Source organism: Coenobita brevimanus, chromosome 100 (assembly GCF_032717465.1).
Source record: "Coenobita brevimanus isolate Jiangsu-jjx chromosome 100, ASM3271746v2, whole genome shotgun sequence".
Lineage (NCBI taxonomy): Eukaryota > Metazoa > Arthropoda > Malacostraca > Decapoda > Coenobitidae > Coenobita > Coenobita brevimanus.
The window spans coordinates 61180996-61206347 of NC_137053.1; the positions used below are offsets into that span (position 1 = coordinate 61180996).

General features: G+C 41.6%; 1 protein-coding gene across 1 annotated transcript in view; it reads left to right on the plus strand.

The window, feature by feature from the left end:
* The window catches only part of LOC145414675 (uncharacterized), a 75620-nt gene that overhangs the window by 8234 nt on the left and 42034 nt on the right, over positions 1 to 25352 (plus strand). Inside the window, exon 3 of the mRNA XM_080284193.1 lies at positions 7095 to 7176. Coding sequence (XP_080140319.1) covers positions 7095 to 7176 — 82 coding nt within the window. The remainder of the gene's footprint in view (positions 1 to 7094; positions 7177 to 25352) is intronic.

Below are 25352 nucleotides of genomic sequence, written 5' to 3' on the forward strand. Positions count from 1 at the left end.
GCATCATCTTACAAAAGCAACCACTGCTAAAGTAAGAGGCTGTTATGTTAGGAAAACACAAGTTAGTATTATTTAAGAACCAGTAAGTGAGGGCACTCACCATCCACTCAATTAATGTAATGCTATTAATAAATTGGTATATGTTCGCTTTTAATCGTTGATTTTTGTGTATCCAAAGTAAAATGGTGCGTAGAGACAAGGTAAGGGGACCGGGAATAACTTTTCTTCTCACTTCATTCAGAGCGCAATAGTAATGGAGAAAAGGCTTAAAATAGCTAAAGTAATTATATTGATAACTGCTCTATCTATTTACATCAGGATATAATGCAAAAAACACTCGGGAAAGGTTAGTATTTGTGAATTATGATGAGCTGTGCGGGAAGGTCGGGACTCGGTAGAGTGGGCATCCTAAGATGGCCGCCGCGCCTGGCCCGCTGGCTTCACTTATCGCCCATACCACAACACAGGGACGCGCGCTCTATATGTATAACTCTGTGGGCCTATGCCATGTATTGGGCAAACTTTATGTCAGTGGAATCCATCATTGTTTCACTGATTGTTTTACGGTTGATAAGTTGGTTGGGGGAACTCCCATGGCACAAGTGCATTGCAGGGTACTGTTTAGTTCTGTGTGTGTGTGTGTGTGTGTGTGTGTGTGTGTGTGTGTGTGTGTGTGTGTGTGTGAATGCAAACAGTTCTGAACCACTTTTAACCTGAAACTTGTGAATAATCGTTCAATAGAATGATTTTTTTCCAATTTTTATTGATGAAATAAATGCTGAAAATTTTCATTAAACAATATCATTTCTCTGAAACTAAATGGAGAGGAGAGAGTTTGAGAGAATGGGAGTATGGATAGGGTAAATGTGCAGGAGTAGGTGAGAATGAGAGGGCAAAAGAAGGAGTGTGTAGTGTTGTGAGTATAAGATGGAAGAAGAACATGAGAGAGTTTGAATCAAGTTGGCTCAAGGATGGTGTGGGTAAGACTAAAAATTGGAATACAAATGTGGGCGATTGTGTGCGTGTATGCGCCAATGCAAGATCGTGCTAGCAGAGTGAGAGAAGAGTTCTGGACAAATGTGGAAGTGTGCATGGAAAAGATTGGAAGGAATGAGAGAGTGTTTTTGATGGTGATATGAATGGTAAGGTAGGGAATGTGAAGGTGGATGGAATAGTTGGTGAGTGGGGTGTGCCTGCTGAGATAGATGAGAATGGCAGTGCGTTAGTGAACATTTGTGCCGGGAGAGGCATGGTGATAGCCAGTACCCTCTTCAGGCACAAAATGATCCACAGGTATACATGGCGAGTGATGAGAAGGGTGGGTGGTGAACTGAATGAAAGGAAGGCAATGATTGATTATGTGTGTGTGGATGAAAGGATGCGAAGATGTATATTGGATGCAAGAGCTTATAGAGATTGGGGGAATGGACTTTCTGACCACTACTTGGTGGTGGCCAGAATCAAGATCCAAGTAAGATGGAGAAATAGATGAAGCGAAGGATGGGAGGAAAGAGTAGTTGCAAGGAGAGTGGAAAGGTTACAAGAGGTTGAGAAAAAGGCAGAATATAAGAGAGAAGTGAAGGAACAATTGGGTAAATATGAATTGGAACAGATGGGGGACATGGAAGGTGTGTGCAAGATATATACAGAAGAAATATGTGCAGCATGTGATATGGTGTGTGGGGTGAAGAGAAGACGGAAGGGGGTGCAAGGAACAGCATGGTGGAGTGAAGAGATGAGACAGGCTGTGGCACAAAAGAAAAAAGCATACAGTGAATGGATGAGAAATAGGGGCGAGGAAGAAGTTGAGAGGCAGAAGAGAGAGTTATATGTAGAAAGGAAGAGAGAGGTGAAAAAATTAGTAAGAGAGAGTAAGAAGAGAGTGGATGAGGAATTTGGAAGGAATTTGAGTGTAAAGTGGAGGGACTGTAAGAAGATGTTCTGGAAAGAGGTGAAGAGAGTAAGACAGGGTGGTAGTGAAGTTAGTAGGGGAGTGAAAGATAATAATGGTAGATTACTAGTGGAGAAGGGAGAAAAAGTAAGCAGATGGAGAGAACACTTCAATGAATTGTTGAACATAGAGGATGAAAGTAATGGAGTATAAGTGGTTGGGGAATGGCTGGGAGAAGGAGGGAGGTGAGAAGACAGGAAGAAATCAGTTGGATAGAAGTTGTGGAAGCAATGAAGAAAGTCAAATTGGGGAAAGCCCCAGGAATTGATGGAGTGTGTGGTGAAATGCTGAAGCATGGGGGAGAGATAGTAGTAGAATGGATGTGGAAGATGTGCAGATTGGCCTGGGGGGAAGGTAGAGTCCCGGAGGATTGGAAGTCAGGTATAATTATTCCCTTGTACACCATCCACTCACTCAATGCAGTGCTGCTGTCGGGTGTCTGCCCTTTCCTCTCCTCCATCCTTCTTTCCTTCCCTCCTCTTCTGTCTTCCTTTCCTTCATTCTTTCCATGTTCTTCTGCCTACGGGTAACTTTACACTCCCTCTTCTGTCTTTCTTTCCTTCACTCTTTCCTCTTCCTTCTGCCTGTGGGCGACTCTACACAGAGTGACAAGCCAAATGGTTTCCTGTACACCAGGAAACCATTTACTACGCTGGGTGGTAACCATATAACCAAATATTGGCGCCTGTTGGTTTAGTGGGTAATTATTGCTCATCAATCGGATTGAGTCGGTGAAGGTTTATATCCAAGGGGTGGTTGGTGTTGATTGCTCATGTAATGCCACTCAGGGATGAGTGAGGCTGGTCACTCTCATCTTAAATGTCGGGACCAACTGCCTAGCCTCGGGCTCCTATGCTCCTCATGGGGCAATGTAGGATTGGATGATGGATGGATGGACGAAGGAAAAGGGGAAAAAGAAGTGTGGTGTAGATCAAACATTCACTCTTAGATCTTTCGTGGAAAAGTTTCTATAGAAGGGAAAGAAGGTGTATGTGGCCTTCATGGATTTGGAGAAAGCATATGACAGGGTGGATAGACAAGGAGTGTGGAAAGTCTGTCTATCTATGTATTGCCAGATGCCTCAATCCTGTTCGGGGTGGCCACAAACAAATCGCCCTGTCCCTCGCCATTTCACTGCCCTGCTCTCAACTCACACCCCCATCTCTCATGTATTGTGGAAAGTATTAAGAATATATGGAGTAGATGGGAAGTTGTTGAATGCTGTGAAGAGTATGTATGATGGTGCTAAGGCTGCAGTGCGCGTGTATGGTGAACTGAGTGAATTTTCCTCTTTGAAGGTTGGGTTGAAACAGAGATGTGTCATGTCTCCATGGTTGTTCAATCTGTACATAGATGGGGTAATAAAAGAGATACAAGGTAGGGCAGTGGATGTTGGAGTGGCCTTAGTGAGAGAGGGTAGTGTCTAGAAACTCCCTATACTGTTGTTTGCAGATGATACTGTGTTGTTATGTGAAGACGAAGGGGAGCTGCAAGGCTTGGTGGATGAGTTTGGGAGAGTGAGTAAGAAATGGAATCAAAAAGTGAATATAGGGAAGAGTAAAGTGATGGTCTTTGAGACAGGTGAAGTTACCATAGTGAATGTACAGTGAGGTTGGATGGTGAGGAAATGGAAAATATGATTACGTTTAAGTACTTGGGGAGTGTGATGAGTAAGGATGGAAGTTTGGAGGGTGAAGTGCTTGAAAGGGTACAGCAAGGAAGAAAGGTTGCTGGTTCTTTGAAAGCAGTGATTAGAAACAGGAAAGTGAAAAAGTTACTACATGACAGTATTTTGATACCAAGTCTAACGTATGGAAGCGAAGCTTGAATGTTGTTGGAAGGACACAAGTCAAGAGTGAGAGCAGTGGAAATGAGTTGTTTAAGAGGAGCCTGTGGAGTCACATGGAGAGACAGACTGACAAATGAGGATATAAAGGAGTGTTGTGGTGTGGATTTGGATGTGATAGCAAGCGTTAGGAGGAACACACTGAGGTGGTTTGGCCATGTGGAGAGGATGGAGGGTGAGAGACTGACAAGGAGAGTGTATGTGAGTGAGGTGGAGGGGGGGAGAGGGAGGGGGAGGCCGAGGATGAGATGGAGGGATGGAGTGGAGAGGTATATGAGAGAGGGGGATGTGAGTTGGGAGCAGGGCAGTGAAATGGGGGGGAACAGGGCGACATGGAGGCGATTTGTTTGTGGCCACCCCGTACGGAGATAGATTTCTCCAACACCATTTTTATTGCTTAATGGATCAAAACTTCGCATGACTTTGTTAGGTCGGCATTCCTCTTAAACTCAAGCCCAACAGAAGTGGAATCCATACAATAGTTTCAGAGCTATGGGCCTTTGAACTGGGATTGTGGGCGTTGCGGTGAAATTACCCTGCGACAAAATTACCCGTTTTACCCTAAGACTATTTTGCCATGTGTAGACGCCACTTGCTTTGAGGTTATTGGTTCTGGGAGATGTGTTACTGTAATTATTCTTTTGCTGTTATATATGAGAGCTCTGGGGGGTAACTCCAAATATACTAAACTTAAACTGAATAAATGGTGGTAAGTGATATATCCAGAGTTCCTCCACAGAGCAGCATCAGTATGATAATGTGAGGTGCTCCATAGAGGAGCTGTATGGGCGCTGTGTCCAAAACCCTGTAATCTATCCTCAGTTTTCTTGATTTTGTTTTGTTACATTCTGAGTTACTCCACGGAACTCCCCATCTGGATTATAGATTTATCTAGTTATGATGACATATTACAGGCTGGCATTTTTCATGTTATGATCAGAAGTCTGTAAACATTGAACATCCACCAGATCTATGTATGACTGTTCTATATTGTCAGTTACATGTTACCCTTTTCTAGGTGTTGAGCTGGAGACTAGGCTGCCATAGTCCAGAACATTTAATTCTTACATAGTGCAAAATAAATCAGATTTAAAGAAAAAAAAGAAAAAAAAATTATATATATATATATATATATATATATATATAATATATATATATATATATATATATATATATATATATATATATATATATATATATATATATATATATATATATAAATATATATATATATATATATATATATATATATATATATATATATATATATATATATATATATATATATATATATATATATATATATATATATATCACTCCCCCAGATGAATCTCTATCAGTATTATCTTAATGTACTAAAAAATAACACTCAGTCAGTTAGCCAAGGTGGCTACTGCTGGTGGTGTCGTGTCTCCATGTTATCCTCAGGCTACTCACAGCATCGCTTGTAGCAGCTATCATATTCACTGACATTGCTTTCCTTGATTTATATTATTAAAAAAAGAAAATCACTTGCTATGTTGCACTGTGGTGAATGTATTCATTGTATTTTTACTTTATAGTTACGTACTGTAATTTTTACCATCAAGTCATTTAGCCTAGTGGCTTTTGATGTTGTGAAAGTGTTGGGTAGGTGAGGGAGGCAATGAGAGGTTAATATTATTTTGTAAACCTGCCTTGTTGTTATTGGTGGTACTGAAAAATAGTGAGAACAGCAAGCTATATGAGAGGTTAATATTATTTTGTAAACCTGCCTTGTTGTTATTGGTGGTACTGAAAAATAGTGAGAACAGCAAGCTATATTTGCAAGAAAAAAATGTGTCTCAGTGGAAACTGTTGGGTTTCAGACTTGGATGCTTCATAATTGAAACTTTGGTGTTGAAGAAATGAAGACGGTGCCAGTTCTTTATGCACAGGCACCCCTGAACTTCTGAAAATCATATTACAGTACATATATAGTTGTTTTAGAGTAATGATCAGGAGCCCAGCCTCTTACCCTTTAATGTTCTGGACAACAGTAACCTAGTCTTCAGACCCCTGGGCACAGAATGAGACAAAATAGGATGGGCTTTGAAGCTGTCCTTGTGTGTCGTTCAGATTTTAAAAGAAAGAACTGTTTGCAGTTAGTGCTTATCAAGTGAGTTATATAAGACAGTCATCCCTGGCATAACCCAATTTGATAGGCTTTAGCAAAGCTCTCAGAACTCAGACTTTTGGATAAGTTATCTTGCATCTTTGACAGGGCTTTACCTTCCATCCATTTTTACCCCTCACCTCCATTGTCATAAATAATATAACAGCAGTCAGACACATCATGTGGCCCATAATGGTAGCATTGATATTAACAGCTACACATTATGGTAGTGTATATGATGAGTGCAGTATATACTGTATGACCAATCCATAAACCTATGTTCTGGTGGTGAAATTTTGTGCAGCTTGACCCATCATGAAGGAACAGTTGTATAGCATTTGCATGCCAGAATTGTAGTTATTATTTTGGAGAAGTTTGCTAGTAAGTGCCTTTATTAAACTTTTATAGTACAATTTTTGAAACCGTACAAATGATTTAGGTAAAGTGTCAGTTACATTATATATTTAATTTAGGATCTGCTTTTTTTAGGGTACCTCACCATCCAGTCACTCGATGTAGTGCTGCTCTCAGGTGTCTGCCTTTTCCTCTCCTCCATCATTCTTTCCTTCCATCCTCTTCTGTCTTTCTTTCCTTCATTCTTTCCTCATCCTTCTGCCAATGGGTGACTTGAGATTCCCTCATATGTCTTTCTTTCCTTCATTCTTTCCTATTCCTTTTGCCTATGGGTGAGTCTACACTGAGTGACAAGCCAAATGGTTTCTTGTACACCAGGAAACCATGTACTACGCTGGGTGGTAACCATATAACCGAAATTTGGCGCCTGGTGGTTTAGTGGGTAATTATGGCACTCCAATCGGATTGAGCCGGTGAAGGTTTATATCCAAGGGGTGGCTGGGTTTTATTGCTCATGTAATCCCACTCAGGGTTGATTGAGGCTGGTCACTCTCATCTTAAATGTCAGGACCAACTTGCCTAGCCCCGGTCTCCTATGCTTCTCATGAGGCAATAAAGGATTGGATGATGAATGAACCAAAATAGACCTACATTATCTTCATTAAATTTGGGAATGGTGTGACAGGGCTGGTAGTTGGTGGAACGCTTACCACAGCTTAAGTTTTAATATGATGTAAAGAAAACTGATTCATTTTCATGAGCTTGTTACATCAATAATTAGGCTACATTGTTTGCTTTTTTTCTTCTAGCAGTACATGAAGCATGAGGTATTAGGGTTACCACATCCTAGTGAATATGAAGAACCTCAGATGGGATCAGCAGATTGGTCAGGTATGTACTGTAGTATTTTTAGCTACTTTTGTATAATGTATGGTACACAGAGCAAGTCCCAGTGCTTAACCCTTTACAGGTGGAATGCTTCTTTTTGGCAAAATTATATTATACTGTATTATCAGAATCTGTATAAGCATAAAGTGTTACAGCCATCCATTTCAGGGTTGAGGACTGCCATTACAGTAATCTGAATGATTGACTTTAGATTTATGCTAAAGGAGTCGGAGCAATTTATTTTCACACAGCACCTATACGTGGGCTCTTCCTTACTTGCATAATTACCACATTATCTCACTGCCTTGTGTGATTATGGTCATACCTCACTAATCACCATTTTCATGTCTTTTTGGTGTAATGGATACACAGTGGTTATGATTAGTCTGTTAGGGTTATGAGGGATGGTAGTGAAATTTTGCAGTCCAGTTTAGTAAACTAGTTTCACCTACAATATTTTCACAGTTGCTGCAGTATTCACACATTATTGCTGTGTGTTTTATCATGTCCTTGGGGAATGGGAAGATTGAATGCTACCCATATGTTCCCTGTTTATTGTAAATGGGGACCAAAAGTTTTGAAGTGTTGCACCAAACCATCCTATCCACTTTTATTTATTGCCTTAGGGTTGTAGTGGTACCACCACTCCCAGTGCGTAGTAAGTCACTGTGAGGCCTTATTATGATTCACCTCTTTACATACATTACATTAGAAGGGAAAAAGAACTAGGTTTTCCATCCCCTCTGATTATGTCCCAGAAGAGATCAAAAATTTTGATTTCAGGTATTCCTGCCCTGTATGGCTGTTGCGAATGGTTTTTAGGTTTTTAAAGTATATGTTGCATACTGGTACCCAGTACTTCTTCCATGTTGAAATGTGTGTGCTTTAGCTATTGAGAGCTTCAAATTTGTGAAGCTGGGTGAATGGTTGTGTGGCATAATACACTGAGCACATTCTTAACACTGTAGCTCCTAAATTCAGTGGTTTTTAGGTAGTATATCACTCAGTGGTAAGTGGAGGTGTTCACCATCCACTCACTCAATGTAGTGCTGCTCTTGGGTGACTGTCTTTTCCTCTCTCCCATCCTTCTTTCCTCTTCTTTCTTTCCTTCATTCTTTCCTCTTGCTTCTGTCTGTGGGTGACTACACTGAGTAACAAGCCAAATGGTTTCTTGTACACCAGGAAACCATTTACTATGATGGGTGGTAACCATACAACCAAATGATGGGGCCTGGTGGTTTAGTGGGTAATTGAGGTACTCCAGTCAGATTTGCCAGTGCAGGTTTATATCCAAGGGTTGGTTGGGGTTTATTGCTCATAATGCCACTCAGGGATGAGTGAGGCTGGTCACTCATCTTAAATGTCAGGACCAACTTGCCTAGCCCCAGGCTCCTTTGCTCCTCATGGGGCTACACAGGATTAGATAATGGCGATTATGATGATATCACTCAACCATACCTGCAACAGGCCTGAATGTTTGAGTACACAGCACACGCATAGCGAGGGACAGTAAATTAATGCCAGGGTTTGAGTGCATATTTAAATAGCCACAGTAATGATGAAGCAGATTTATTGAATTACTGTACTGTATATTCTAAATGCCTTTGCCGACATAAATTTTAACTTGGTACATCAGATAACTTTTGAAAATAAATCATGATGATTCAGGGGAGATTCAGAACCGCAGATCCCAGGTTAGTCACAGTCTGTGACTGCTGAGAACTTGTAGTTGATATGCTTATATCTGAACATGAGCATGGTGAATTTCAGGCTGTAGTTGCTTGTCCCCTGCAGTCCTCCACTGTGCTCTTGGGGGATAGGGTGGAAGTTGAGAGAGATTTTTATAACCATGCAGTGGTTCTACCCAGCTATACTGGTGCCACCTTGTGAAGGTGTCCCTCCAGTACCATATCATACATTGCAGTGTTTCATTATAAGACTATATAATAGCCATGTTTTTTATCTTCACTGATAAAAAATTGACCTTGTTAATAGCATCCCTCTTTTTAACACAGACACTTAAGAAACAGATGTGAAGGGTATTATTTGTGTTTTTCTTGGCCATGTTCAGTATTGCTTGATGATTATTAACTGCTGCTTTATTTTGTACCATTTTCAGGTAATCAGTGGTTAAGTGCAGTGCATAGGAAAATCACTCGTTTGCCAGGTCCATGCTTTATTGATATTTGCTCATATAGCTTTCCTACAACATTCAGCAGACACGCCTTACAGTATTGGTTTTGTTTATTTATTTATTTTATTTTTTATATATATTTTTTACTTTTATCTCCATTGTTTAATTGATAGACATACTAAGAGTCATGTTTTCACTTTGCCGGAGTGGTTCTATTTATCGATGCGTTCTTGCATATATCCAACATTGATCTCATTCTATTTTGACCATATTTTATAATTTCCATATATTGTATACGTCATTGACTTCAATCCTCCTGTTCAATCAGCCTCTGCTTCAGTCTGCCTTTGTCATCTCAGACACCACATTCCATCTTTGTGCATTGCCAAGCATGTGAAAATGATAAGTATTTATGGCATTTATGAATCTGGAAAGGCATGTAAATAGGTGAAAATGGAAAGATTATGGAAGATTTTATGCACTGGTATGCATGGTCTGGATGGGTGAATGACGTAGACAGTTTTGTGGGTGGTAGTTAAGCATTTATAAAAGTAGATGGGCATATTGAATGAGTGGTTTAGTTTCAGTGTTGGGGTGAGACAGGTGTATGAGTGTATGACATCACTGTGGTTGTTCTTACGAAAGAAGAGGGGGGGGGCAAAAGTTTTTTAAGTGTTATTTAATACAGTATTCTCTTGGAAGAACAATATACACACTCTCTCTCTCTCTCTCTGTCTCTCAGTAACAAGATAGGAAGCTCTGAGGAGAGTACCGTAACCTGAATTAGGAAGGAAAGCTAACCTTTTGGATCCATAGGCACTGTGAAGCATTACTTTTTTTTGCAATGAAATTATTCGAGCCAAAGCTGAGAAACAGGCTGCATACAAACCTGGAATGAAACTTCAGTCACTATAGTAGACACTTTAATGCCCAGAGTGACAAAATTCCTCAGTAAATAACATTTTCTCATTAGGATGGAAATACTTTGTGTACCTCTTTGTGTTCCTTTTTATTTATTTTTTATTTTTTTTCCTTCACCATACTGTATATATATATTTTTTAATAGGTTGGTTTGGCCCAAGAGGGCACTAGGTTGTAGAAATGTCCAAAATGAAATTCATTAGTGAAAAAGAATTGGACATTGCTGTTAAACGTTTTTGGAAAATATTTCATAATAAACGTAATTTTGCACAATCTTGGCATTTACATGTGCTTATTCAAAGAAAACTGTGTTTGGTTTATGTGTGTAGACATGAAATTGTTTAATACTGTACAATGTGACGAAAGTTGATGATGTGACAAAATAATACCATCACCCCTTCTGAGGAGAGTGTGAAATTGACTTGGTATGGCAGTGAAAAAGCTTGTTTACACTTGGACAGGCCACTTGATTGAGAAGGTTTTAACTGAGGCCACTTTGTAAAGCCTCATCCCTGTCACATAATGTGCTCGGGCAGTATCTCTCTTCAGTCCTTAAACTGTGTAGTCATTTTGTAAGATCTCATGCCAGTCTTGTTCGGTCAGCCTCATGGTGCTGTACATTCCACCTCGATAAATCTGCTCAGCCAGACAGACCAGGATTACTCAGCACCATTCCATGATCTTTAAGAATTTCCACAGCAATACTATCATCCTTTAATAAGAATCTTTTCTGTAATAAATAAGTTTTTCTACTTAAGAATGAAACAAACTGGAAGGCTAGATGCTGCTGTTCAGTTTATATACCATACTGTGTATATATATATATATATATATATATATATATATATATACTGTATATGTCTATGGCTAGCATCCAGGCAGGAAATTAGATGCCACCACTAGTGTGAGAGAAAGACATTGTGTCACCCCATGTGTGGCTACACAAAAAGAACAGTACAAACACTGACAAAGTGCTATTTAAAAAAAAAAGAAAAAAAAGAAAAATAGTGTGAGATTCTGAAGGCGTGCCACATCATCATCATCATCATCATCATCATCATCATCATCATCATCACAATCCGGACCTCTTTCCCCACCGTAGGGCAGGGTGAGGAGTAGCAACGTCCAGACAGCTCAAATTTGCCCAGTCCAATGGGCCACACTTCCATTCACTCACCATTGAAACCCCCCTGGAACCCTGGCTTTATCTGATACCCCCAAAACATTCAACACGTTCTGTAGCTTCATGTAAATGTATCCTTTAACATGACAGTGTGCCACAAGCTGCTGAAAATGTCTGCTGAAAGGCCTGTTGCAGCTGAGGGGTTAAAAGCTCTCTCTCATAGCCCCATGAACTGTAGAGACTATTCACTTTTGTTTGCAATGTCAGATGATGTTATTTAAGAAAGGACCCTGAGGGGAGGCAGGGACTTGAATAACACATACCATAAGTACATTACAGTATACTGCTTTCAGTGGGTATGCTGTTGATAGTTTTCTCGCTTTATTTTTACTTTGTTTTCTGAACAGAAGGTCAGGGGTGATAATTTTCAGCTGAAATTGCAGGACCATATGGAATTTAAACTTTTGACAACTTTCTCCCAGATTTTAATTTATCCCAGCTGCAAAATTTCACCTTAACACAGTGTCATTCAAATACTGTATAGTGTTAGTACAGGCAGGGAGAAGCATGCGGTAAGTCACTTCTTGCTAATGCTAATATATCCTGGTGGATGAATTAAAATACTAGAGATCGAGCTGAATTGGCAGTCATTCTTAGATCCCACTCTTGTTCATACTGTACACCCTATGGGTTAATTGTTGTTTCAGTGGGCCTGTGAAAATTTAGTGGACTTATTATGCCATGAATGTTGACATTTACATCTATTGGTAAGAGTGTGTTCTTACCCTGGAGTTGCCTTTCAGTGAACAAATAGATAACTTCTTGAGTTGTGATTGTCTCTTGGGCCTGTGTTTGTCTTTCAGTGAACAAATAGATAACTTCTTGAGCTGTGATTGTCTCTTGGGCCTGTGTTCTCATGAACCAAGGAAGCTTTCAAGTATTTCTTCCATAGGAATGTACTTTTTATCACTTTCACCTTCATATTATCCTATGTGCTTTTCTGTCTTCTGTGATAGTTGATGCAAGAAAATATTTATACACTCGATCCCCCATTTCCTGGACTAAAAGGAGGGGGGGGAGACCAGTCCGAGAGCCCCAATAGTCCGGGAATCGCAAAAGTCCGGCCCTACATACCATTCCCCGGACTTTTACCATACTTTGTCCGAATTCTCCAATATTGTCCGGCAATTATTGCGATGTTCTAGAGCATTCTGGAATGTAGGCTGCCTATTCCAACATAACTAACATACACGGTAGATAAAATAATAACACTGACTGTAGCAAGGAGGAGTAGACTGTAGCACCAGTCGAGCAGGGCAGTACTCCCAAGGTGGATGGAAAGCTGATGACAGGGAGAGCTGGAGCTCCCATTTCATCAGCCCTCGGGACTAGGTCCCGACCATCCCCCTTTGCTGAACTTTTTCAGTGTCTCAGTAACACAGAGAGTAGACCAGCATGCTCTCCAATACAAGTTTCTCCAACTATCAACACCAAACTACATGCACAGTACACACCACACTTTCTTTTCAAAATTTTCAAAAAAATGGCATCATATAACATAGCCTCGGAGTTCCCAGGGGAGGGGGGGGGGGACCATAAATGCCCCCACCTTCAGCCCCTCTCCCGGGGACGACTCAAGGTGCTTGGAACCACTGTCTGACTCTCTTCTTCTTCATTTCTGCAACATTCGTGGCCTTTCCTCTAACTTTCTCTCTGTTGAGCACCTCCTCTCTTTCTCTAAACCTCACCTTCTTTTCGTAACTGAGACTTATCTGTCTGAGGCAACTGACAGCAAACCCTTTTCTGTATCTTCCTACTTTCTCTATACTCATTTCAAAGCCAAAGGTGGCTGTTGTGTATATGTACGCAACAACTTATCTTGCTTTCGTGTTCCTGAACTCGATTCTTCTGAATTCTCTACACTCTGGCTTCGACTTTCGTGTCATTCTCTGGCTAAATATATCTGTGCTGTTTACTATCTCCTAATTCTACTGACTATCAAAAATTCTTTGAGTATCTTACTTCTACGATGGAACACATTCTATCCATTTCTCCTTTCTCTGAAATCTCCATTCTTGGAGATTTCAATGTTCACCACCACCTTTGGCTCTCCTCTCCTTTCACTGATCCACCTGGTGAACAAGCCTACACCTTTTCTATCCTTAATGACCTAGAGCAGCTTGTACAGCACCCTACCCGTATCCCTGACCGCCTTGGAGAGAGCTCCAACATACTTGATCTCTTCCTTACAACTAATCCTTCTGCTTACACTGTTAATCTTTTCTCTCCGTTGGGCTCCTCCGATCACAGCCTCATCACCTTAACCTGTCCTATCGCTCTGGTACGGCCTGCAGACCCTCCAAAAATCTCTGGCACTTTGGAGCTGCGGATTGGGAGGCCCTCAGGCAGTACTTCTTTGATTTTCCCTGGAATGATTATTGCTTCCATGGCTGGGAGCCATCTGGGTGTGCCTTGCGCATTATGGAGGTTATTCTCTCGGGCATGGAAGCATACATTCCTTTCTCATATCCTTTGACTAATGCACAAAAACCTTGGTTTAATCACGCTTGTTCTAATGCTGTCCGCAACAAGGAGAGGGCCTATAAAAGGTACCGGAGCCAACCCACCCCTGAATCTCATCTTTTATACATTTCTGCCCGGAATCGTGCTAAGTATGTTCTTCACTCTGCTGAAAATAATTTCATCCGTACAAAATGCTCTCAACTCTCGAACTCGAACTCTTCCCGCTCCTTCTGGCACCTTGCCAAAAACCTTTCTAACAACTTTACCTTATCATCCTTTCCTTCTCTTTTCTGTAGCTATTTCTTCTTCTGATAAAGCAGATCTCTTCGCTCAGACTTTCTCCTCCAATTCCACCTTAGACGATTCCGGTGCTGTTCCTCCATCACTTCCCCCCTCTGACTTCCTCATGGCTAACATTAAAATTTCTTCAGCTGATATATTTTCTGCCATTGCTGGCCTCAGTACTAATAAGGCATATGGGCCTGATGGAGTCCCTCCTGTTGTTCTCAAGAACTGTGCTTCTGTGCTTACACCCTGCCTAGGCAAACTCTTTCGCCTTTGTCTGTCAACTGGTACCTTTCCTTCTTGCTGGAAGTTTGCTCTCATTCAGCCGGTCCCAAAGAAGGGTGACCATTCCCAACCCTCTATCTTCCAATTGCTTTAACATCCTGTATCTCAAAAGTTTTTGAGTCTATTCTTAATAGGAAAATTTTAAAGCATCTTTCCTATCACAACCTTCTTTCTGATCGTCAATATGGGTTGCGTCAGGGACGCTCCACAGGCGATCTTCTCACCTACCTTTCAGACCCCTGGTCATCCTCCTTTTGGGACTTTGGCGAAAGCTTTGCCATTGCACTTGACATCTCAAAGGCTTTCAATCGAGTCTGGCATAAATCTTTAATTTCCAAAATGCCCTCTTACGGTTTCTATCCTTCTATCTGTGCCTTCATCTCTAGCTTCCTTTCTGGTCATTCTGTAGCAGCTGTTGTAAATGGCTATCGTTCTTCTCCTAGATCTATTAACAGTGGTGTTCCTCAGGGCTCTGTCCTATCACCAACTCTCTTCCTTTTATTTATCAATGACCTTCTAAGCTGTACATCTAACCCTATCCACTCATACGCTGATGACTTCACCCTTCACCTTTCCATTCGATTCCCACAACGTCCATCTCAGCAGTTACTTCAACAGGCAGGGGATGAGGCTATGGCACACCTAATGTCTGACTTGGCTCGTATCTCTGACTGGGGTAAAAATAATCTGGTTGTTTTTAATGCATCAAAGACTCAGTTTTTGCACCTATCAACCCGACAAAATCTTCCACAGGTATACCCACTTATGTTTAATAATACTCAACTTAATCCTGCATCATCGTTGAACATGCTTGGGGTTTCATTTGCTCGGGACTTGTCTTGGAAAGATCATATTACATCTCTTGTACAATCTGCTTCCAAGCCATTGGTTGTGCTAAGCCGACTCCGTTCCTTCTTTGCCCCTGCACAATTGCTGACTCTATACAGGGGTTTTATCCGCCCCTGCGTGGAGTACAATTCTCATGTGTGGGGAGGCTCCCCACATACAGCTCTTCTCAATAGGGTAGAGTCAAAGGCTTTTCGTCTCATTAACTCTCTTCCTCTTACTGACTCCCTTCAACCTCTGTCTCTTCACCGCAGTGTTGCATCTTTATCTCTTTTCTGTTGCTACTTCAATGGTCACTGTTCCTCTGAACTGTCTGCATGCATTCCTCCACTTCTACGACGGGCGAGTAGGACCCTTCTAGCAGCAAACTCTCATCCCTTTTCTGTCCAACTCTCTAATGCAAGAGTTAACCATTACTCCCAGTCCTTCATTTATGCAACAGGTCAACTCTGGAACTGTCTCCCTCTGTCTGTATTTCCTACTTCCTATGATCTCCAGTCTTTCAAATGCAGTGTGTCAAGGCATCTCAAAATGAATGGATCTTGAATTTGGCTCTCTCTTGTATTTTGTTTTTCTCTTGGAAGGAACAGTTTTACAGGCTCATTGCCTTTGGTTCCTTCTTCTCCACATAAAAAAAAATAAATAATAATAATAATAATAATAACATTGACACAATAGCGATATTTTGCTAGCTACAACCCTAAGAATGATTGGTTAGACAGTTGTTGATGAGGATGTGGAGGATATGACAGAAGAAGATCAGAAAGCTGAGGAAAAAGAGGAAAATGAACAAGGAGTGGAATACCACAAGGTGAGCCAACCACTCATCAGCTGACCGAGATACAAACACGCAATCACCGAATGTGATCTCGATCTTGGACCACATTGGCAGTTTTAATTGGAAAATATTTTAATCTATATCACCATATAGGTTTGCACACCCAGTTATCTGAAATCCAGTCAAAAACTTGTGCTTAGTTTAATTATTAATAGAAAATTAGGATTCAGAGCAAAACTTTCTTAAAGTTAGCAGAAGTGTTTTGCCCCTAGCCTAACAACTCGCCTTGACGGACTATTGTTTTGTACAGTAATCACTCTAATATCCGGACGCCCAATATCTGAACATCCCCACTACCCGGACATAATCGTCCCGGGATCCAATATTCCCAAAATGTTCCGACCCCCCCCCACACACACACACACACACACACAAATTCCCCGCCCGTAATTTGAACTTTGCGGGAGAGCATTGTTGTGGCGCGTCATTCCTCCGACGTCCGATAGAGCGCCGCTGCATCCTTCCCACTTTCCGCCTGTCTCTTGCCGCGAGTGCACGCTCGTCGTTATGGCTGCCCACGTGATCGCTTTTGTGGTGGTGCCTTACCTGCTGCGGGCACTCCTGCTGCTCTCGGGCCTCCTCTTAGTGTGTGTGATGATGGCCCCGCCACCTGAGAAAAGGAAGAGAGTGGTGTTGACTCTGGAGAAGAAACGGGAGATATTGGAGAAAGTAGATGCGGGGTGGTCTTCTTCCCGCATTCTCCGCGAGTTTAACCTGGCCCGGTCTACTTTGTTCGATATTAAGAGATCCCGAGACAAACTCATGCAGTATATGGCTGACTTCTCGTCGAGAAGCAAACGCAACGTGGAGAGGAAGGTTATGTTTACCCCCAAGTTTGCAGAAATCGACCGATCCACGTTGATTTGGTATCGACAACAACGTGCTGCTGGTGTGATTGTACGTGGAACGGAGCTGAAGGCTGCTGCTGAGAAGTTTGCCAGGCTTCACGACGCCCTAGACTTCAAGGCATCCGAGGGTTGGCTCATTGCGTTCAAGTTACGGCATGGCCTTACCAACCGTAAAGCTCATGGCGAAGCATTGGACGCTAACAAGGATGGAGTTGACGAGTTTCAGCACAAGGTGAAGGGCTTGATCGACAGGGAGGCCCTCATTCTTGGTCAAGTCTACAACGCAGACGAAACTGGCCTATTCTATCGCTCGCTGCCAACGAACACTCTAGCCGAGGAGACGGAGAAGCGTGTACCTGGCCACAAGCTCTCCAAGGAGCGGATATCTGCTTTGTGTTGTGCCAGTGCTAATGGCTTGCACCGGCTTAAGCCCATTGTTTTTGGCCGCTCAAAGCAGCCTCGGTGCCTTCGTGGGGTGATGGATGTCCTTCCTGTCGTCTGATACCATTCTTTGAAGGCATGGTTTACAGCTGTGATCTTCAAAGACTGGTTCCACCGCCACTTCGTCAAGGAGGTCATCCATTACCAGACGAAGACACTGGGAATCCCGCGCGACCAGGTAAAGGCCTTCCTTCTCCTCGACAATGCACCTGCCCACCCGTGCGACAAGGACTTGATTGCTGAAAATGGCCGGATTAGGTGCATGTTTCTGCCACCTAATACGACTGCTCTCATCCAACCAATGGACCAAGGAGTGATCGTGGCAACAAAGTGCCTATACCGTCGGAAGTTCCTGGATGAGGTGATGGGTGTTCTCGAGGACGAGGACGAGCGCAGGGAGGGACGGGACACACGAGGCAAGCGGACTTTGGAAAACCTTCGCCGCTACAACATCAAGTCTGCGCTGTACAACTGGGCTAGTGCATAGAAGGAAGTCCCTGTGAAGACTGGAAAATGGTTGGTCTCGTCTGCTTCTCGGAACGGATGTGGAGTACGATTTTCTAGGGTTTGACGTGGATGACTTCCATGCACGGCTACGTACGCACGGCGACGATGTTGATGTGGATGTTGTTCGTGAGTGGTTGGATGACGATGAGGGCGATCCTGGGTAACAGATGTTGTCTGATATCGAGATCGCGTCTTCAGTTGCAGGTGTCAGTACCGAACTTGAAGATTCCAACGAGGAAGGCGACGATGATGCTGGCTCCTCTCAGCAGGACATTTCTCCAGCCATCCCCAAGCTGAGCGCACTCCGGGAACATCTAGAGTTCGTCCTAGACTACCTGGAACACCTGGACTGCGACAGGGAGATGGGGCCCTTGGGACTCATGGAGGAAGTGCGTGCTTTCAGGCAGCGCATCATTAATCGTCAGAATCGTTGGTCATTGCGTCAATCAACCATTGACAGTTTTTTCAGGCCCGTGACCCCCACTGTGCCCAGCCCTGGCTCCACTCCGTTTCCTCCCCAAGACAGGCCCTCGTGCTCCGAGCCACAGCCCAGCACATCAGCCACGGTGGAGTCAGCGCTCGACATGAGTTTGCGTCTGTCTTCAGAGTCGTCTGCAGTGGGTACACCATCACCATGACCCACCGATGCACCCCTAGGTCACCTGCCAGTGATACTTTCGGACTTTGACGGTGAATAAACAGCAAGAACTTCTCCACTAGACCACACAGGAATTTTGAGTGTTGTGCAGTGAAAAAAACAGTGTGTTGTGTTAAGGATTTACAGTTGTGAGAGAGAAGACTCAGTTGAAACAAAATGAAATGTAAATAGACTTGTTTGTTTTGGCTTTGGAAAATTATTAGAAGAATGGGAAAAGTTAAAATGCAACACTTAGTAAGTTACAATGGAGCATTAGTTAGACAAGAGTGCACACTGTGAAGAGAACGGACTTCTGTGTGCGATTGACTAAGTTCAGTGCAAGACTTCAGGAACAGTGTACTGCAAGTGCTTCAGGAAGTCCTTCTTACTGTCAGAGTCCGAGAGGAGGCGGTTATTCATCGAGGTGGCCATGGACTTGCTGTAAGGAGGCAGAATGTTTCATACTGTACTTTTTTCCATACTATACTTACCTCATTTCACTCTTTAATGTCCTTTATTGGTGTGAATAGGGTGTTAGGAGCTATGCATGTGCAGTAGGAAGGTGTTTTTCTGAGTTAGGCTAGGTTAGGGTCCATAAGTACCAGTCCAGGAGCCAGTCACCAGAATGTTTATTATTGTATGAACCTGCTTCTAAACCCTCATTTTATGTTTCTTTTGCATTTATTTCAGTCATTTATGTGCCTTATTGGTGTGATTTGGGTCTTAAATAGGTGCTATGCATGTCCTGAGGGAGTTGTATCGGTGTTTCTCCGAGTTAGGGTCCATAAGTACAAGTCCATAAGCTGGGGCCCAATATCCGGACAGGACCACTATCCGGACCTACCTATGGCTCTATTACGTCAGATATTGGAGTGATTACTGATATATCGATTTACAGTGCAGTTATATATTTTTTTGTACTCAGAATAAATATTTACGCAAAGTAGAAGTCTGTCAAGGTGTGCTGACGATCTGAAGGGGAAATATCTGCTAACATTGGCACATTTTAGCTCTGAAACCTAATTTTTTTATTAAGTTATATTAAATACAGTTTTATTAGTGGATTTCAGATAATTAGGTGTGTATGAGCCTCTGTGGCAAAAAAATACATATATATTTTCCAATGAAAAGTGCCGATTTGGTATTTAGTCGCACAGTCAGGTGAGCTAAGTGAGTCAGAATGGATACCACTGACTTTGTCTGTAAGAAAATGTATATTTTTAAAAAATTACTTGTGAGTTTTATTGTGTCCAAGCATTGCTTAAATTTTACTGTGTTATGCAATAAATCATTTACAGTGGCATTTGAGAAAAGTAAGAGGCAAATTTGATATTGCCATGTGTTAGGAACTGGTGGGGTGAAGCAGGATGGTGACCATGATGATTTTCATGCATGAAAATATCTTATTGTGTATGTTACAAATGACCTTTATCGAGTCTAAACCTCGGTAGAATTATACTGTGTTGTGCAGCAGACCGCTTATAGTTTTATATGAAAGAATAGTGACCGGACTTTTGTGAGAATCCCGGACTTGTATGGGCATTTGTCCGGCATTTGATAATATTGTCTGGCCTCAGCCTCGGTCTGTGAAATCCAAAATCCAGGAACTCGGGGTGCAGGAAATGAAGGGTTGAGTGTATACCTCATACAGGAATAAGCTAGTAAGAAAAAGAGCCCTGTAATTTAGCTAGAATGTGGGCCTTGATGGTATGCTGGTAAAAATATAATACAAGCCCTGTTCTGTTGGTCAGAGTATGAAAAAGTGGAGTTTATTAGTCACAGGAGACAGGAGCTTGTTTATGGTCTGTTGGCGGAGATTGAGTGTGTATGTAGCTACTGTAAAGATTCTGATCATCAAAGTTTTTATTCTGTTCAAAAAACTTGCTGTAGGAGAATTAATGGGTCAAATATCAGTCGGCAGCTTTGCAGTATTGTGTAGTTTTTTATATAGCATCCATTACGTTTAGAGCACTTAATTCTTGGGCTGCGTCAGACATCTGTCCTGCTACTCACACTGCTAGGTAAATATAGGAGAGCAACTACCCTCTCAAAATGCCTTCAGACACATGAGTGCCATGGAAATGCCACTGCATGCCTAGTCATGAAATATTATTGCATAGCTCATTTAGGTAAATATAGGAGAGCAACTACTTCTCAAAATGCCCTCAGACACATGAGTGCCATGGAAATGCCACTGCATGCCTAGTAAAGAAATATTGCACAGCTCATTGTAGATTGTGATCGGAAGTTCTCCAGGTCGCTGGAAATTGACAGCTTCCCCAAGCACAGCAGGTTAATGTGAGGTTGACTGAGGCAAAGGTGAAGAATGTATTGAGATCCCCCCCCCCCCTCCCCCAACTAACTGATAGCGCAGATTTGCTCGTACCCATACCTGTTACTTCGTACTTCTTTGTTCTGGCCTGGCAGTTAACACCATGCTTCATAAAATGTGCATGATGTGTCACTTTTGGATACTTTCTTCCCTCCTTCCTTCCTCTTAGTCCATATTGACTTTTGTCTCTTATTTCAGCATCAAAAACAGGTTTTTCTCAGCAGGTTGGGACCTTGCGTTTCTTTCCTTGGATACTGATGTCACTGCATATGAGTAACAAAGTGAATGGAACTTTGCTCATGGTAACTTGCACTCCTTTGCCTCTGTGCTCAAGCTTGAGGTTGGGGATGAGAGATGGCAGTTAGCCTAATGTACCCTGAAATTTGCATGATGATGCCCCTTCCAGAAGCTTTGTGGTATGAAGCTGAAAATCTTGCTCATAGTAAGGTACAGTATGTTGCAACCCATTAGATCAACCTCATATGAAGTACGTCACAGCTTGCAGGTTAATGATTTTTGTAGTGGGCCAGTGAAAATTTATTGGAGGTGTAGTTATGCCATTAACCAACCTGACTGGCTAGCTAAAAATTTTATCTTTGGCTTGCCTTTGTAACAGCATTAACTCAGCTCAGTCATTCTGATTTGCCTGTATTATCTCTTGCACTTTCCTTTCTTCCACCCTTTTACTGAAACTTATACAGTACTGCATGTCTGTGTTTATCCTTTATTGCTGCATCAGGAACATAAAGTCTCATGGCAAGACTACTTAGTCTAGACGTTCAAAGTGAGAGTGATCAATTGTTTGCTAATTATGTGGTGCTACCTTCAGGTTACTTTATATGAGTGACAAGCTAGAAGACTTTCTTGTTGCACAGGCAGATTATTTACTATGTTGGTTAGTAACCACATAAACAAATCGGCACCTGGTGGTCAAGGCGTTTGAAGGTACAGTACTTAACCGGATGTTACTGATAAGGGCTACATCCAGTTGGCATTTGGAATTTTCCTTTTAGTGTAGGCAAGATGCATAGGCCTACTTGATACCTGAGTTAATCCCCCCCCCTCCCCCTTTCCCATTCTACCAACCATGAATATTTCACAATTGAAAAAACTATTACGGTATATTATCATGAAAGGAACTTTCTGGTTAAATTTTAGCTTTCCTTTTCATTTGGTAAATTTCAGCTTGTAACATTTTTATCTTTTCTGTGTATTTCACTTGAACTTATTGCTCCTATTTTGGCCTAATATTTGTCAAAGAAAAACAGGAGAAATTTTCATATGCAAGCCAGAGTTGGTGATGTGAACAGGTAGTTTTTCAGTCGTAAATTTTGAAGTTTCTCAGTGTTTACACTAACTATATAATGTCTGTCTATCTATCTATTGCCAGACGCCTCAATCCCGTTTGGGGTGGCCACAAACAAATCACCTCCACGTCATCCTGTACCCCGCCATTTCACTGCCGTGCTCCCAACTCACATCCCCCTCTCTCATATACCGCTCCACCTCATCCCTTCATCTCATCCTCGGCCTCCCCCTCCCTCTTCCCCCCTCCACCTCACTCACATACCGTAAAACACCATAACTTTGGACATTTTGCGAAAAAATGTAATACAGTACAATCCCAGTTAACCGGGTGGCTTGGGGAATTTACCTTCCCGGTTACAGATTTTTCCCGTATTTCTGATTTTCAAGTCATATCTATACAGGGCTATCACAGCAGTAAATACAGTTCAGGTACTCACCAGTCACATTAGGGGTTACACTAAGAGATTCCGCCTGAAAAACTGCCTTGTAAACACACACCATGATCATAACAGATGTGCGTGAATTGTCTACCGGTAGCAATTTGCAGTACTGCAGATTGCACCAGTCCATTGTTTACCGAATTACTGTATTCATTATATGTACTGTACTCATAAAAAATGAAAAATAAAATAAAGAAATAAAAGCTTGAACATTTATTAGTGAACTGATGATGTTAAGACTGCACTGTAGAATTATCACGACACCTGTGCCCCCACGTGAGTTTGTTTACGTTTCCGACTGTTCTTCTTCTTCCCCACCTGACCTCCATCACTCCACCCCTCACCCGCCACTCAGCCGTTTTGCAGAAAATAAAATAAATGATGTACGTATGAAATGCAGGCATATTATTTATTTATTTTTCTTCCAACAAAGTAAACTTTCATTCCTATTAACATTTATATTCAGCCATTAGTATTTTATAATGTTCGCCTTTTTCAAGTCTGTTGCATATGTCCAGCTTCTGTTTCAAGGTAAGCATGATACGCTTACGTTTAGTTTGCACTTTAGGCATTTTGGAGTGTACAAATTACCGTCTATCAGAGGAACACAATAGCAAGAGAGCTTGTTTACTGTCTGGTGGCAAAACGCAGACTGGTGATTTTTGGAGGGTGTGGAGGATGACTGAATTCAAGTAGGGGAAAGAGGGGGAGAGGAGGGGTGGTTAAGAGGATTTGCTAGGGATTTACATTAGCCGGAAATGTCTTCACCTTGCTTTGTCTGACTTCACCCAGCCTCGCGTGATACGATCAGATGGCGGTTTGGCGGTCCATTCAAATTGGCACACAGTTATAACTTACTGACATTTTTACCAGCCCTTGAATTTTCCCGTTGTTCTGAGTATTCCGTTTGTCTGGATACCGGATACCTGGGATTGTACTGTAATTGAAGTTTATTGGAAGAGATAGCGATATTTGCAAAAAATATTGATATGGGTAGGTAGGGTAATCTTTAAAGATTAATATGTATAAGTCCTATTAAACTAGCTTGAATATGTGTGGGTGAAAAAAATTTATGAATCAAATGGTAAAAAAATCGACATTTTTTAACCGTGCAAAACTTTATTCACACAGAACAAACAGTTTCAATTGTAAGAACGTAATTAGTACGATTATATGTGGAAAAGTGTTGTAAGTACTGGGCAGTAAACTATTTTAAAATATATACATGCATCATCTTGCTATGACTTTTAATGAATATCTCTGTATTTTTCAAAAAAAAAAATCCTAAATTCGGACAGACAAATTACTGGAAAAATACAGACAATAGGTGTGTGTGTTTGTGTGTGTGTGTATGTGTGTGTTTTACAAGCACAGGCCTCATAGGAAAGTGTGTGTGTGTGTGTGTGTTTTACAAGCACAGGCCTCTTAGGGAAGTGTGTGTGTGTGTGTTTACAACCACAGGCCTATTTGGGATGTTTGTTTCTGTGTGTATGTGTGTGTGTGTGTGTGTGTGTGTGTGTGTGTGTGTGTGTAAGACTAAAGTGTGTAGCTCGTTAATACATTCCATGGTGCCTTCATAACATGTGCCTGTGTGTGCGTGTGTCTATTGATTTGTGTGCGTGTTAGTGGGTGTGTGGGTGTCATTGGAACCAGTAAGAAGTGTTTAACATTATATTATATTATTTCAGTATGCATTTGTTGAGTCAGTGAGGTAGCTATTTGATAATTAAGTGAAGTTTTGTTTAGGAAAAAGAGATCAGTTCCCCTTTCAGTTTGGAAAATATGCAATGCATTTTTATATAATTTTTTCGTCTGAAAAAGTTTCTGAAGAATTCTTAGTTATATTTATGGCCAGATTACCTCACTACAATGTGATATGATGCATCTTAATGTGATTTCAAATTATGAGCTCAAAAAAGAAGATATATTTGGATATTTCTCTTTATATATGTATAACTTGGGCCACGAGTGCCCAGTATTTTTTTTGACATTTAAAAAAAAAATTTAAAGTGTCCAAAGTTTGGCCAGTGTGTCCAGAGACAGGTGCTATTAACCATTCTCATGTTTAAAGGACAAATACTTGGATGTCCGAAGTAAGGAAATTTGTTCCTAACTTCTGACACTTGGGGGGGGGGGGAACACGAGTTTAGCGTGGTTAATTTTTTTTATTATATAGATTCAGTTGGTGCTGTCTCTGGCCACCACATGACACCAACAGGGATAAAATTGCGCCATTTTACACAGAGTTATTCATTAAAACACATAAATAATGTCCGAAGCTAGGGTGTTTTACGGTACACTTTCTTCGTCAGTCTTTCACCCTCCATCCTCTCCACATGGCCAAACCACCTCAGTGTGTTCCTCATAACACTTCCTATCACATCCACGTCCACACCACAACGCTTCTTTATATCCTCATTCATCAGCCTGTCTCTCCATGCGACTCCACAGGCTCCTCTTAAATAACTCATTTCCACTGCTCTCACTCTTGACTTGTGTCCTTCCAACAATGTCCAAGCTTCACTTCCATATGTTAGAGCTGGTATCACAATACTGTCATGTAGTAACTTTTTCACTTCCATGCTCACTTCCCTGTTTCTTATCACTACTTTCAAGGAACCAGCAACCTTTCTTCCTTGTTGTACCCTTTCAAGCACTTCATCCTCCAAACTTCCATCCATATTCATCACACTACCCAAGTACTTAAATGC